Below are 14,956 nucleotides of genomic sequence, written 5' to 3' on the forward strand. Positions count from 1 at the left end.
ACTTTGGTTTTACTGATTAATGGATATGACTGTGGTTTTGTTTACTTGCGGTTGCGTTAGGCTTGGTTGGCTGCATTCGATTGGTTGTGGTGTGTTGGGTCTGATTAGTTGTAGTGATCTTGGTTTAGTTAATTGTAGTTCGCTGGATTTGGTTGGTTGTGATTTGCTGGGACTGGCTAATTGTGGGGGTGCTCTATTGGTTCATTGTATTGCGCTGTGTTTAGTTATTATGGCGCACTGGATTTGCCTGGGTGTGGTGGGAGATATGATTGGTTATGGTGTTCTAGAACTAGAATGGATGAGTGAGGCTTGCTAGGTATGGGTTGACTGTTGCGCTAGGAATTAGTTGACTGAGCTGTACAATTTGTAGACTGCTTCATTGCGCTGAGTTTGACTTGATTTGTTGTCTTATACTCAATAGTTAGTGTTAACTTGAACAAACTTTGGCTTGCTGCATGAGTAACGCCTGAAAACTGAATTTGTTTTTATAGGTAAATTTTCGGTCATGGAAATATACCAATGTTGTATGCTATTGGTATATGGTTATGGTTGGTTTAGTTTAACTCCTAGATGAACTATTCCAACCACATTTAGAATGATGTGACATAAAACTTGAGCTAAAAAACTAAAGTTATTATTATTGGCTTATAGCTAAGTCAAGTTAGGCTACACATTATAAAGTTTAAGCTGGGTAGATTATTAAAGCTCACGATGCACTGTCGAACTATTTACATAAGGTTGTGGTAGATGAAACCAACCCTTCCTCTCAACTAATAAGTCGACTTGTTGTTTTACGTAATCATAGCCAACATTACAAATGCAACCTATTAAGTAATGGCCTCCCAAATACCATATACCGATGGATAAAATATGTATTCTATTCGAGGTTAGGTGGGTTGATTGGGTTTGTACGTGTCTGATTAGACTGAAAGGTTGCATTTTTTTTGTGGAGTGGAAGATCAAGAGAAGGGGTTAGATAGCTGCCTATGCTTGCTTGATGGTACGGTTAACGTGTTGCGATGGGCCCATTTCCCGTGATAGATGGAGATCCCAGTACAATACCAGTTTAAAAAAAAAACCGGTGTAGCATCAAACGACTTGCTGATGTTATTCTTTTTGCGAATTCGTTACTAACACGTGAATGGATTTTTAGCCAACATTACAAATGCAACCTATTAAGAAAAGTAATGGCCTCCCAAATGACCGGAGGGCAGGTCACTGCCACATCAGAACACCTGAGGGCGGCTCAGTGCCACACTAGAAGAACACCCGAGGGCGGCTCAGTGCCACACCAGAAGAACACCTGAGGGCGGCTCAGTGCCACACCAGAACACCTGAGGGCGGCTCAGTGCCACACTAGAAGAACACCCGAGGGCGGCTCAGTGCCACACCAGAAGAACACCTGAGGGCGGCTCAGTGCCACACCAGAACACCTGAGGGCGGCTCAGTGCCACACCAGAAGAACACTTGAGGGCGGCTCAGTGCCACTCCAGACAAACACCTGAGGGCGGCTCAGTGCCACTCCAAACACCTGAGGGCGGCTCAGTACCACACCAGAACACCTGAGGACGGCTCAGTGCCACACCAGAACACCTGAGGGCGACTCAGTGCCACACCAGAACACCTGAGGACGGCTCAGTGCCACACCAGAACACCTGAGGGCGACTCAGTGCCACACCAGAACACCTGAGGACGGCTCAGTGCCACACCAGAACACCTGAGGGCGGCTCAGTGCCACACCAGAAGAACACTTGAGGGCGGCTCAGTGCCACTCCAGACAAACACCTGAGGGCGGCTCAGTGCCACTCCAAACACCTGAGGGCGGCTCAGTACCACTCCAAACACCTGAGGGCGGCTCAGTGCCACTCCAAACACCTGAGGGCGGCTCAGTACCACTCCAAACACCTGAGGGCGGCTCAGTGCCACTCCAAACACCTGAGAGCGGCTCAGTGCCAATCCAAACACCTGAGGGCGGCTCAGTGCTACACCAGACGAACACCTGAGGGCAGCTCAGTGCCATACCAGTGGAGCTCCGGTGGGCCGGTCAATGGCACACCAGGAGAGCTCCTGGATTATGATCAAGGCTTCAGAGTATATTTGCTGGTAGGTCAGTAAGCTGGAGTCAGGACATTAACCCTCGTGCAGTTGATAAGCCTAAGGATCCAACGCCAAACGTGGCACGTAGACGATTATGTGAGTCACTCATAATGGAGTTTAGCAATTAAACTGCTTAAAATCTTGAGGTAAACAGAAGAGAAGATGTGGACCTATGTTATTAGACACGTTGTGTTTTATTTTTGAGTCTATGACAAAATAATCCATTTGTTTTGTTTTTAGAGTGGGGGAATAGCAGGAAACCAGTGGATACTTTCTTTACTAGATTCGTCAAATGATTAATGGTTAGTAATTATGATGGCTAAGAATTACTGCTGCGTTCGTGCTAGTATTAAATTTCCTTACACAATTTTAATTGTGAGTCGATGTAGGCGGTGTACTCAGCGCCATTTTTGTATCTACAAACATTTTAATTTGCCTTAATGTTTTTGTATTCGTCATTGCTTTTTTTGGATATCGGATATCATACGTGAGAAAATTATTTTCCAGTAACTTTCTGCGTTCATAGGCGGTAACCATAATTGTGAGAGAAAATGTTAAGAGAACTCGCTAAGAGAACTCGCTGCATCATCCTTGTTCTTTTGCTCGTCAATTGTGTTCTTGGGAAGCATTGTCCACCACTCTTGAAGGTTGGGTTCGGCAGCTAGCATGAGGTAACGATAACATTTGTGCCGCAACAAAGCCTAAGTCGGGCCCCCCATTGCTTCTTCAGAGATAATCCTGGGTTCCCCGAGGGCCCCGCCCACTAGCATCCTTTTGTTGTGGTTAGCCAATTGCCTGCCAGGGAAGGAAAGAGGATCTGGCGACACATGGCGAGCGCGTCGCTGGTTGGTTGGGAGAGACGCCAAGCTCCTCCCACCGGTCTGTCTCGCCGCCACTCAGCGCTGCTCCTCTGGCACCGTGGGCGGGGCGTTGTAAGCGAGATGAGAAAAGTTTGTACAAGCATCACTTGACACGGAACAAGCTCATTTTAAACTCTTGAGAGCAGAACGTGTGACGGACGACGAGTGATGCAAAGTGACGCGCTAGTTACTTACAGCTGACGAGTGACGGCTCACCCCCGCCCTTTGCAGAAACCTGTTGCTCGTGCCAAGCTCTGGGGCTTCACGCTAAACAAACTATTAAGTGATTCAGCATCACCGCGAGTGTTCAGTGCTATCGTCGCCGTATTTTAATTCAGTGATAGATATTCCCGTCCGGCCAAGCGCCCACGAGTGTGTGTAGAGCGATATTTGCCAGATTTATACGTTAGGCTGCGGTGCTGATGTGTGGCCGGCCCGGCGCGAGCCCTCGTATGTGACAGAGAATGAAGACGTCTTCGGAGACGGGCCGCCCACCTTCTGTCGACTCCCTGGGCAGCCTCTCCATCCCCTCGCCAGGCGCCCTAGTGCCAGCGGCGCCCCCGACCCCCAGTGCCACCTCCACTATGGCCCGGGACGTCGCCGAGGCCGCAGGAGCCAACACAGGACCCGCCTCCTCATCGTCGTCGTCGTCATCGTCGTCATCCACCCCCGAGGGATCCTCCAGCCTCCTGCAGAGTAAAGCCAGCCTCCAGTTCAGCCCAGAGCAGATCGACTGCGTGTGTGAGACCCTCCTGCAGGCGGGAGACATGGACCGCTTGGGCAGGTTTCTCTCCATCCTGCCGCTGCACACGGAGGTCTCACGCAGCTCCGAGGTGATCCTGAGGGCCAAGGCGTCCGTGGCATTCCACCGGGGGACGTTCAAGGAGGTGTACACCATCCTGGAGACCAACACCTTCACCGCCAAGTATCACACGGAGATGCAGAACATGTGGTACCGCGCCCACTACAAGGAGGCCGAGAAGGTCAGACAACGGCCCCTCGGTGAGTACACCTGCCTCCACACCCTCGATAATTACCCCCTCTCTTCACCTTCGCTAATTACCCGTCCTCCTAACTACCTTGTTGGCTAATTGTTGTAGTGGACACCTTCTTAATGGGTCGCCTCAACCTCCGTTTTAACGCCTGTTTCTCTAACATTATTATTATTATTATTATTATTATTATTATTATTATTATTATTATTATTATTATTACTTTACTACTTCACTACTTCTCTTTCCTATTTTTTATTTTAATTCCTCTTTCTCCCACTCTTCTATTTCCTATACATTCCATTCCTTGGGAGATGAAATTACTATTTCCTCTCATTTCACCTCTTCTACATTTTCCTGTACGTTCTTTTCTTTCTCTTTCCTCTTTATAATCACTTTTTTCTTTCTTTTTCCCCACTCTTCGTCTTCCTGCCGGCGACGAAGAAGGCATTATATCGCCGGCTTCTTATATATCATCCTGCCGGCGATATATATATATATATATATATATATATATATATATATATATATATATATATATATATATATATATATATATATATATATATATATAAATAAACTAAAGTAATGTGAGGTATTCTCAAGAGTTTGCGATAAAAGTTTAGTAATACAGATCATTACAATCCCAGTGATGTCACTTTCCCTGTGGTGTTGTCACTTTCCCCCGTGAAGTTGTCACCTTCCCCTGTGCCTACTTGTGGGTGATTAGTGTCTATTACCAATACACGTTCGTGTCATGTTTATTCTTCCAACACATGAGGTCACCATCATGTATCTAACATCCTTATAGTTGTCGTAATCTGGATTAGTGACCTAACTTCTATGACTTGTTTGGCATAATTACAGTACTAGTGTAACACTGTAACTATAACATCATGCCTGTTAACGTTCTTTATAAATAAGAGTATATAATGTAAATATACTCTTATTTACTCCGTCAAATTACTCTTATTTAATGACCTTCCATAATGACTACTTAAATTATCTAACCACTCAGCTACCATTTTCATTTTCGGCTGTAAGCTATAGCCCGGCCAACGCGAGTCGTTCATCTTCATAAATCTATGTATTTACGTATGTAGCTGAGCCTAACATTTTAAAAGCACTACGATCACCTTCTGTGGTTGTTCAATAAATCTCTGAACTGTGTGTTTGACAAATCTCTCACCCTGCCCATGGAGGACAGAAGAAAATGTATATATGCTAGTTAGCATTGTAAATGTGTGGCCACATCTGTGGTAGAAAATAATAATAATAATAATAATAAAAAATCTTCATTCACTCCGTTGCCTCCAGATAAAACCAAACTACCTAATCACTGCTGAAGTAGTTTAGCGTCATTGTGGCCTCAAACAAGCTCGTCAGCTGGATTTAATCCTTTCTCCTCCCCTCCCCCTTCCCCTACTTTCTTCCCCCTTTGGGACTATTGATTACATAATTTGTAGGATGATCGTTACTACCCCGGCAGTTGGCTCTTGGGAGGCATAACTACAGTATGATTAACGATTGCGGTTGTGTTTGCGGGTTGTTCAATGGTTTGTGGTTGTTTTAACGGGTTGTTGTTGTTGGGGGGGGAGGGGGGTTCGTGGTTGTTGAACGGCTGATTACCGGGTTTATTAGTGATTAGTGGTTGTTCAACAGCTGTTTGGTGATTTGTGGTGTTTTAACGGGTTTAGTAATACGTTGTTTACCATTGATAGGCATTAAATCCAATACTAGCTCACCACTCTTGTGATATATACTCCGGGAAACTATATATTTCTCGGTGTATATAATGTAGTATACTTTGGTCCTGGGCAATGTTCAGGGCTAAAGTATACTTGGTGATTGTTCAGTAAGCTATCGTGGTGTGCCAAATAACCACACACCTGGTTACCCAGCCATCTTAAAAATAAATAAAGACCGTGGTTTTGTGTTCTTGTTAAAAATTAATAAAGGCCATGAGTTTGTGTTCTCGTTAAAAATAAATAAAGGCCGTGGTTTTGTGTTCTCGTTAAAAATAAATAAAGGCCGTGGTTTTGTGTTCTCGTTAAAAATAAATAAAGGCCGTGGTTTTGTGTTCTCGTTAAAAATAAATAAAGGCCGTGGTTTTGTGTTCTCGTTAAAAATAAATAAAGGCCGTGGTTTTGTGTTCTCGTTAAAAATAAATAAAGACCGTGGTTTTGTGTTCTCGTTAAAAATAAATAAAGGCCGTGGTTTTGTGTTCCCGTTAAAAATAAAGAATGTGGTCTTGTTCTCGCTAAAAATAAATCATGTGGTTTTGTTCTCGTTAAAAGTAAAGAATGTGGTTTTGTGTTCTCGTTAAAAATAAAGAATGTGGTTTGTGTTCTCGTTAAAAATAAATAAAGAACGTGGTTTTATATTGTAATGCTTGTAATGTTTGTATTTTTGGAGATATCCTCATACTGCATCCAAAATTTGCCAGTGCAAGCTACTCATCACATACTCACGTATGACTAACCATCCTGCGAGATTGGGTCTTGTGCCTGTCAACCACTGGACGGTTATTAAAGTAATAAATGCTTACTTACCGTCTAGTAAGTATACATTAGTCCTGGACATAGTCCAGGGCTAAAGTAAACTCTCAAGTGAACCTACACCGAGGTGGGTACACCTCTCTTGTGTGTACATTCTTATCTTCTGATGGTAAACTTGTCATAGGTGTATTATAGACTTTGTTCTGTAGTACGGCAGGCAGGCCCGCACATCATCCAAGTTGGGTCTCATTCTACCTAACTAAATATATCGGATAAGTTTAGGATTCCACCTAACTAAATATATCGGATAAGTTTAGGATTCCACCTAACTAAATATATCGGATAAGTTTAGGATTCCACCTAACTAAATATATCGGATAAGTTTAGGATTCCTATTACTAACGTTATTAGATACTGTACTTGTTTGGTATGTTCACACTCACTAATTAGGGTGTTAGGTATAGTATAATTATTACTTCAAACCACATTTCGCAGTTCGAGGTATAAATGTTTTCATTTGAGCTGACACACCGCGCACTACGAAGTTTCAAAATATTCTACACTAAATTGTTTGCCAAAACCTGAAACTTATCAAGGTTTTCTTGTAATTTATCTGAAGCTTATTTTGAATTTACAATGGAGCCTTTTTCAGTAAAGTCTGCAAATATTATCCTATTTCTATTTACGCCATCATCAACATCGCTCGTTAAAGTTAATTTGGAACAATAAATACCATAAATGAGACTCTTCTGACACCCCACTAACGGCTGTTCCCCACCTTGATGTTCAATCAAATCAAATCAGAATATTTATTCAGGTAAAAGTACATACATAGAAGATGAGTTACAAACATAACGTTGGATTTATAGATAGAGCTAGCACATAGAAGATGAGTTACAAACATAACGTTGGATTTATAGATAGAGCTAGTACATGCGATACCTAAAGCTACAAATACGTACAGCGATTCGGGTTAACATATATTTATGTTCTCCTGTTCTCCAATTCCTTCCCTCAACCGCCAATGTTCTTTCCTCGACAATCTCCCACGTATAACAGTGTCCAAGACCATCTTACTACGTCAATATAAATAAAGTCATCAGCTTTACATCATCATTTTTGTATGTCAAACGCACGCTCTTTTATATTTGTGACGTGAATCATTAATTAAATGAAGTTTCAGAAGGTGGCTACAAGTTCAGTACAGTATGATGATGTTACAGCCTAACGCACGCTCCTCGCAATTGATTTTTTCTTTTTTCTTTTTTTTAAGATAATTGGGCTAAAATAAGTAACCCTTCACGATTCGGGCGCATCTCGTTTATTGATTTATTGAACAGACTGATTACTAGACTCTTAATACATTATTATATAATAAATATCTCATCAAGGACGGGAGACTTTGTTTGGTTTTAATTGATACATTTGTTTACCTAATTATTTTTTTACATTTGTTTAAAAGTAACTTGTGCTAATTGTAATATTTACAGCTTACACAAAACTGTTTATATACACTTCCTCTATACTGTAAACTACAGGTATATTACCGAACACTTCTATGTGAAAACTGATTCGTAGTAGTTTCCCAGAATCTTGATTATTGAAAGGTGCTAAGAATGATTGTTTGAGGAAGTGGCATAGAATGTCGATTGTTTGAAATAGTGACTGAATGTTGATTGTTTGAAGTAGTGGGTTAGAATGTCGATTGTTTGAAGTAGTGCCTTAGAATGTTGGTTGTTTGAAGTAGTGCCTTAGAATGTTGGTTGTTTGAAGTAGTGGCTTAGAATGTCGATTGTTTGAAGTAGTGACTTAGAATGTTGATTGTTTGAAGTAGTGGGTTAGAATGTCGATTGTTTGAAGTAGTGCCTTAGAATGTTGGTTGTTTGAAGTAGTGCCTTAGAATGTTGATTGTTTGAAATAGTGGCTTAAAATGTTGATTGTTTGAAGTAGTGGCTTAGAATGTTGGTTGTTTAAAGTAGTGTCTTAGAATGTTGGTTGTTTGAAGTAGTGGGTTAGAATGTTGATTGTTTCAAGATGTGGCTAAGCATGTTGGTTGTTTGAAGTAGTGCCTTAGAATGTTGATTGTTTGAAGTAGTGGCCTAGAATGTTGATTATTTGAAGTAGTGGCCTAGAATGTTGATTGTTTCAAGATGTGGGTTAGAATGTTGATAAAGTCGTCCTCTGTGTCAGTCAGTTGTTGTGAACGTGATTTTGCTGTCAAAGTTTTTTTTTAATTTCATTTTCTCTTAATATTTTTTATTAATGTTACAATAATTTCATAGGCGAAACTCACCTTTTATATCTTTAATATATAACAGCTTAGAGGTTCATAAACTCCTACCAACAGCCTCATTAAATGAACCAGGGAACAGGGCCACACGTGCACTAGGATGCAGGTATATATATATATATATATATATATATATATATATATATATATATATATATATATATATATATATATATATATATATATATATATATATATATATATATATATAGTGTCAAGATAAATATCCTGGACTACTATTATTCGGGCGGCAGTATGTTCATTTAAGCATCTATGGCACACCCAAACCTGCCTCGTAAGATTTACATTTACATATATAATATGTATATATACATTTACATATATAATATGTATATTTACATATACATATTGTATATGTATATTTACAACTGCCTAGAACAGCAACTTGTGAAAAGAAAAATAAACCAATGAATTCAGTTCCTGACCAATGGAACAAAGTTGCCTAATTAATTTTATATATTTAAAAAAAATTGTATACGTGTAATACAAAATTATTTTTAATGGCAGAAATTATTTATGCTACTTATCGTGTTTTTAATATGAAAAACTGATAGTAAACACAGCGTTTAGGAACAGGGGGCCCGTGTACAACTGAAGATATTCCTGAATGATGACGCTTAACATCATCATTTTAACCAAACTTTATCGTTTTATGTTACGTAGAAAATTATAAGACTCATCTTGTAGCAAAAACTTCAGCCATGTGCTATAGTAATTACGAATTATAGAACATCAAGAGTCCTTGCCTCAGTAGCCTTGCTTAGCTATATTATAAACATTGAGAAATTAATTCGTGTTCATTTTGTTCATATATGATAATTTCATGAGATCAAGCAACAAATAAATGTTCACCCATAACGATGGTAATAACAAGCGAATTAATTAAGTGGAGAGGGAGCACTAATAAATTAATTTTAATTAATATTCAAATTTAAAATTAATTGAAATAAAAACTATCAACGGGTAGGTCACGATGAGTTTTTTCACATTCAAATTCAATTTGAATACGGGTATGAATAAAAACAATGAGCAAATAGGCTATAATATCAGTTTAAATATTGTCCTTATTTCACTGATAAATGGGACGTTACGTCAATTACGAAAATAATGATGAAAATAATTCACATTAATCGCTTTATTATAAGCATAATAAATTCAAACCTGTTCATTGTTAAACTCCTGTTTTAGTTCATTCAAATAACCATATTATATATATTTGTTAATGGTATCAGTACCGATTATACTGATAGGGATAACACGGCCGATAATTATGAATATAGTATTCATAATGTTTAAGATAATCTCGGTATAACAGCAATATAATTAAATAAACTTGATAATAGTTCAGATGTTACATCTTTCTCTCTCTCTGGGTAATATTCGGTGTGTTTAGTATCTCCTTCCCACCCCTCACGTCCCCCTCTTCCTTCTCTCCCTCTGTTGGCTTTGTCCAGTCCTCTTCCTCTCCTTTCATATCCCACCATCCATTTCCGCTTCAACCCATAACTCCCGTTCCTCTTTCCCATCACCTTTGCTTATTATAATCTCTATATCTTCTAAATCACAGTCTCTTCCTCATTTTATTCTACTTTTCCTCTCTCTCTCTCTCTCTCTCTCTCTCTCTCTCTCTCTCTATCACACATCCTTCCTCCCATCCCTTTTTTCCCCTCCCTGATTCCCTGCTTCTACCCTCTCATCTCTTCCACCCCCTCCCTGATTCCCTGCGTCTACCCTCTCTTCTCTCCCACCCCCTCCCTTCCACTGGTAATGATAGTTGGCTGGTAATCCAACCATTGTGTGCCGTCCAACCAGTAGTTAACGTGGAGCGTTTAGCAGGGCCATTACACTCTACAACTACCCTAGTTTCAATCGATCTAATTCGACAGTCTCAATAGGCATGCAGTGTGGTGTGTCCAGTGGATGGTTCTCCGTACTATTCAGCCCAGCCTTGTCCTCTTAAATAATACACCGTATTTTGATGCTATAATCCTCAATGGGACAAAATAAATGGTACTATGGCAAGTAAACGCACAGTGATTCACACTGTGTGTGGACCAGTTGGGTCAGGTCGGTACGTTAGGTTCGTGGCATTTTAGTAGCTCTTATTTTGTCCGTTGTGGTACTCAAAGAGTACTGCAATCTGTCCTCTCAAAAAATATATCGCATTGTGACGTCAAAATCCCAACGGACCAAATATGATGTACTACAAATCATTGCGGCTCGCAAACATTCACGTTTTGCATGCGTGGGTCCATCGGTTAGGTGAGGTTCGGGCAGTTTAGTACCTCACTTTCTGTCCGTTGTGACAACTCGAGAGGACAGGCTGCAGCTATAGACTACGCAGGGAAAACAAATTGAGGAATTTCCTTCATTACTTCGGAAGTTTCTTAAGAGGCTAGTAGCCAGGCCGCCTGTTATGATTTGTTGTAATAAGGAAAACGGTAGACCAAGAGGCACTACAGGGAGGGCCGGGCACTACAGGGGAGGGCCGGGCACTACAGGGGAGGGCCGGGCACTACAGGGAGGGCCGGGCACTATAGGGAGGGTCGGGCACTACAGGGAGGGCCGGGCACTACAAGGGAGGGCCGGGCACTACAGGGAGGGCCGGGCATACAGGGAAGGCCGGGCATACAGGGAGGGCCGGGCATACAGGGAGGGCCGGGCACTACAGGGAGGGCCGGGCATTACAGGGAGGGCCGGGCACTACAAGGGAGGGCCGGGCACTACAGGGAGGGCCGGGCATACAGGGAGGGCCGGGCATACAGGGAGGGCCGGGCATACAGGGAGGGCCGGGCACTACAGGGAGGGCCGGGCATACAGGGAGGGCCGGGCACTACAAGGGAGGGCCGGGCACTACAGGGAGGGCCGGGCACTACAGGGAGGGCCGGGCACTACAAGGGAGGGCCGGGCACTACAGGGAGGGCCGGGCACTACAGGGAGGGCCGGGCACTACAAGGGAGGGCCGGGCACTACAGGGAGGGCCGGGCATACAGGGAGGGCCGGGCACTACAAGGGAGGGCCGGGCACTACAGGGAGGGCCGGGCATACAGGGAGGGCCGGGCACTACAAGAGAGGGCCGGGCACTACAGGGAGGGCCGGGCATACAGGGAGGGTCGGGCACTACAAGGGAGGGCCGGGCACTACAGGGAGGGCCGGGCATACAGGGAGGGCCGGGCACTACAGGGAGGGCCGGGCACTACAGGGAGGGCCGGGCATACAGGGAGGGCCGGGCACGCTCCCGTGTGGGAACTTGAGTCTCCCTTTGAAAGTTTATCTGTTTGTTTACATGTCCCTTGTGACGTCACATCCTGTCAAAATAAGCAATACACTTCGAAACTTAAATAATTAATGGGTGTTGTAAACATGTATTGGAGCAATAGGTTAGCTTAGCATTTTAAAAGTACCGAATCACCTTCTGTGGTTGATTGTTCAATAAATCCCTGAACTATATGTTTAACTGATCTCTAACCCTGTCTATGGAGGACAGAAGAAAATGTATATATGCTGATTAGCATTGTAAATGTGTGGCTACGTTTGTGGTAGAAAATAATAATAAAAATAATAAAAAAAAAAAAGGAACAAGTCCACCGACAAGTGTATATTCAGCTTTTTGGTGTACATACACTAAGAGGTTACTTTAGTTCTGGACAATTTTAGGAGGTTAAGTATAGATGCTGGTTGGTTAGTAAGTCATTGTGGCGGCCTTAATAACCCTCCGGAGGTTGGTAGGACTAAAATATACATGTTAGATGGTTAGCAAGTTATTGTGGCGGCCTTAATAACCTTCCAGAGGTTGGTAGGACTAAAATATACATGTTAGATGGTTAGCAAGTTATTGTGGCGGCCTTAATAACCGTCCAGAGGTTGGTAGGCCTTAAGCCCAACACCAAGCCAAAATTCGCTATTTCAATATTTCCGCAAAACAGCTTGGCCAGAATTGGGAACTGTACATTTGGTACAGTGTGCTTGGAAGGCGGAAGTTAATAATAAATTATTGTCACAGAGGTCGCATGATGATGAACAATACAGATGGGGATGTAATTTCTCAGCGATATACAGAACATGCATCTCGTGTAACTTGAGTTTGATCCACAATAATCCCTGTGTAATGTGTATAGTCGACACATGCTGCACACTATGCTGGTGACTGTAAGCATTGAAAAAATTATTATTAATTAAAACAAATTATTTTGTAATTGATATAACCATTGCGGTATTATATATTGTTATTTTACATAAACTTGACTCTCAGCCTATCACGTTTATGCCTTAATTTCCCTATCGTGACTGAATTTAATAACTAGATGAATTGGCTATAATTTGTTAAGTAAAATACTTGGTGACATATTGGATAGTTATCCTGATCTGTATTGTGTGTGAACGAGAGTGCTTGGTCCCGGGTTTGATACTCGGGCAGGGTGAGATGTTGGGTCCTTGTGTCACTGAGGAGGAGGCCCTCGATGGTCTTCCTGCAGCTCCGTCAGCAGCCAGCGGCAGCTGACGGAGCTGCAGGAAGTCTTCTGCTGTCTCACCTGCCTCTCGGAGTGTGACGGGTTAATGTTCAACACGGTGAACATCAGCTGATATAAATGATCTCTCTTTCAGTGAACTACCGTTATTTTACCAGTCTTTTACAATCTTGTTTCTCACTCGACCGGTGGTAGTGATCGACAATCTCGGTTCATAGACGTCTTTTTTCACTTCTCTGAATCATTATTTTCCATTATTTTGGTCACTCTTTGCCCTACACAAAAGCAGACGTTAGTGCTGAGTCTGTTGTTCTGTGATCCAACTTTTTTCTAGTTTATTTTCTACCACAGACGTGGCCATGTATTTATACAACGTTGACTAGCATATATACATTTTTGTTCTATCCTCCATGGACAGATTAGGGATATGATAGACAACGTATAGTGCTGGGAGACTTGAGAATAGTCCAGGACGGACCGAAACGTCGTCGTCCCTTCACCTTCTAGTGTGTGGTCTGGTCATTATAGTGCAGGGAGTTACTGAGCACTCAACCGCAGAAGGGAACTGAAGTGGTTTTACAATGCTAACCAGCGTACATGTATTCTCGTCGGATTCAAGTGGATCCAAGTGGATTTATTGTAATCTGCTGATATTATCACCACTGCTGCTGCTAATACTGCTTAATAGTGTTGATATTTCTGCTGCTACTACTACTTTTGTTACTCTTGTTGTTACTACAATTATACTATGATTTTTTTATGTAACTACTACTGTTACTAATTTGAGTACAATGTCTCTTGTTGATATTATTGGTAATGCTACTGGTGATGGCAGTAATAACTGCTATAATATGACGACTGCAATTATCACTACAATTGTTGATACTACAAACACTACTACGACTTCTACTACTACTACTACTACGACTTCTACTACTACTACTACTACTACTACTACTACTACTACTACTACTACTACTACTACTACTACTACTACTACTACTACTACAACAACAACTACTACACTCTCCTATTACTACTAAGGCTAGTGTTGCAACTCTTGTCACTGTTATTTGTATATAAGAATATATATACCCCCAAGATAACCCTAGTTATATCCCAACACAGGGGCGGTGGACAAATACCGGATCCGGAAGAAATACCCGCTGCCCAAGACCATCTGGGACGGGGAGGAGACCATCTACTGCTTCAAGGAGAAGTCACGGCTGGCGCTCAAGGAGTGCTACAAGCAGAACCGTTACCCGACTCCCGACGAGAAGAGGAACCTGGCCAAGCAGACGGGTCTCACCCTCACCCAGGTCTCCAACTGGTTCAAGAACCGCCGGCAGAGAGACCGCAACCCCGCACCCAGACCGTGAGTACCCGTAGCACGTTGTTAAGTGTTGGGTGGCTACTGGCTAGAGTTGGGAGGTATATATATGGGGCTGCGGTTGTTATTTGGGGCTTCAGGTGTTAGGGTGGGCTTGAGGTGTTAGCTTGAGCTTCAGATCTTGGTTGGGTTCAGCGGGAGACTTGGGTACTTGGTACCTCAGGTCAAAACTTGTGATTTAGAGAAGGCATAGAGAATTAGAAATAAGGATTTGGGCTTAACTGTATTTCAGATAAATTTAAACAAAAATAAAACAGCTACGCACTTGTATAAAATATATAAAATAAATAATATTACGTTATGTTAATACAGTATTGAGTATCTTATCCATACTAAGGT

The 14,956-nt window shown here is 42.1% G+C and overlaps 2 protein-coding genes across 2 annotated transcripts in view; one reads left to right on the top strand and one right to left on the bottom strand.

Annotated features, from left to right (window-relative positions):
- The window catches only part of l(2)37Cd (general transcription factor IIIC subunit l(2)37Cd), a 126,999-nt gene that overhangs the window by 53,595 nt on the left and 58,448 nt on the right, over nt 1–14,956 (bottom strand). The gene's annotated exons all lie outside the window — the stretch shown is intronic.
- The window catches only part of LOC123766781 (homeobox protein SIX1), a 54,153-nt gene continuing 42,302 nt past the window's right edge, over nt 3,106–14,956 (top strand). The window contains exons 1-2 of the mRNA XM_045756154.2: nt 3,106–3,959; nt 14,356–14,602. Of these exons, the coding sequence (XP_045612110.1) occupies nt 3,422–3,959; nt 14,356–14,602 (785 nt within the window). The 5' untranslated portion in view covers nt 3,106–3,421. The remainder of the gene's footprint in view (nt 3,960–14,355; nt 14,603–14,956) is intronic.

The sequence above is a fragment of the Procambarus clarkii genome, chromosome 60, assembly GCF_040958095.1.
Source record: "Procambarus clarkii isolate CNS0578487 chromosome 60, FALCON_Pclarkii_2.0, whole genome shotgun sequence".
Taxonomy (NCBI): Eukaryota; Metazoa; Arthropoda; class Malacostraca; order Decapoda; family Cambaridae; genus Procambarus; species Procambarus clarkii.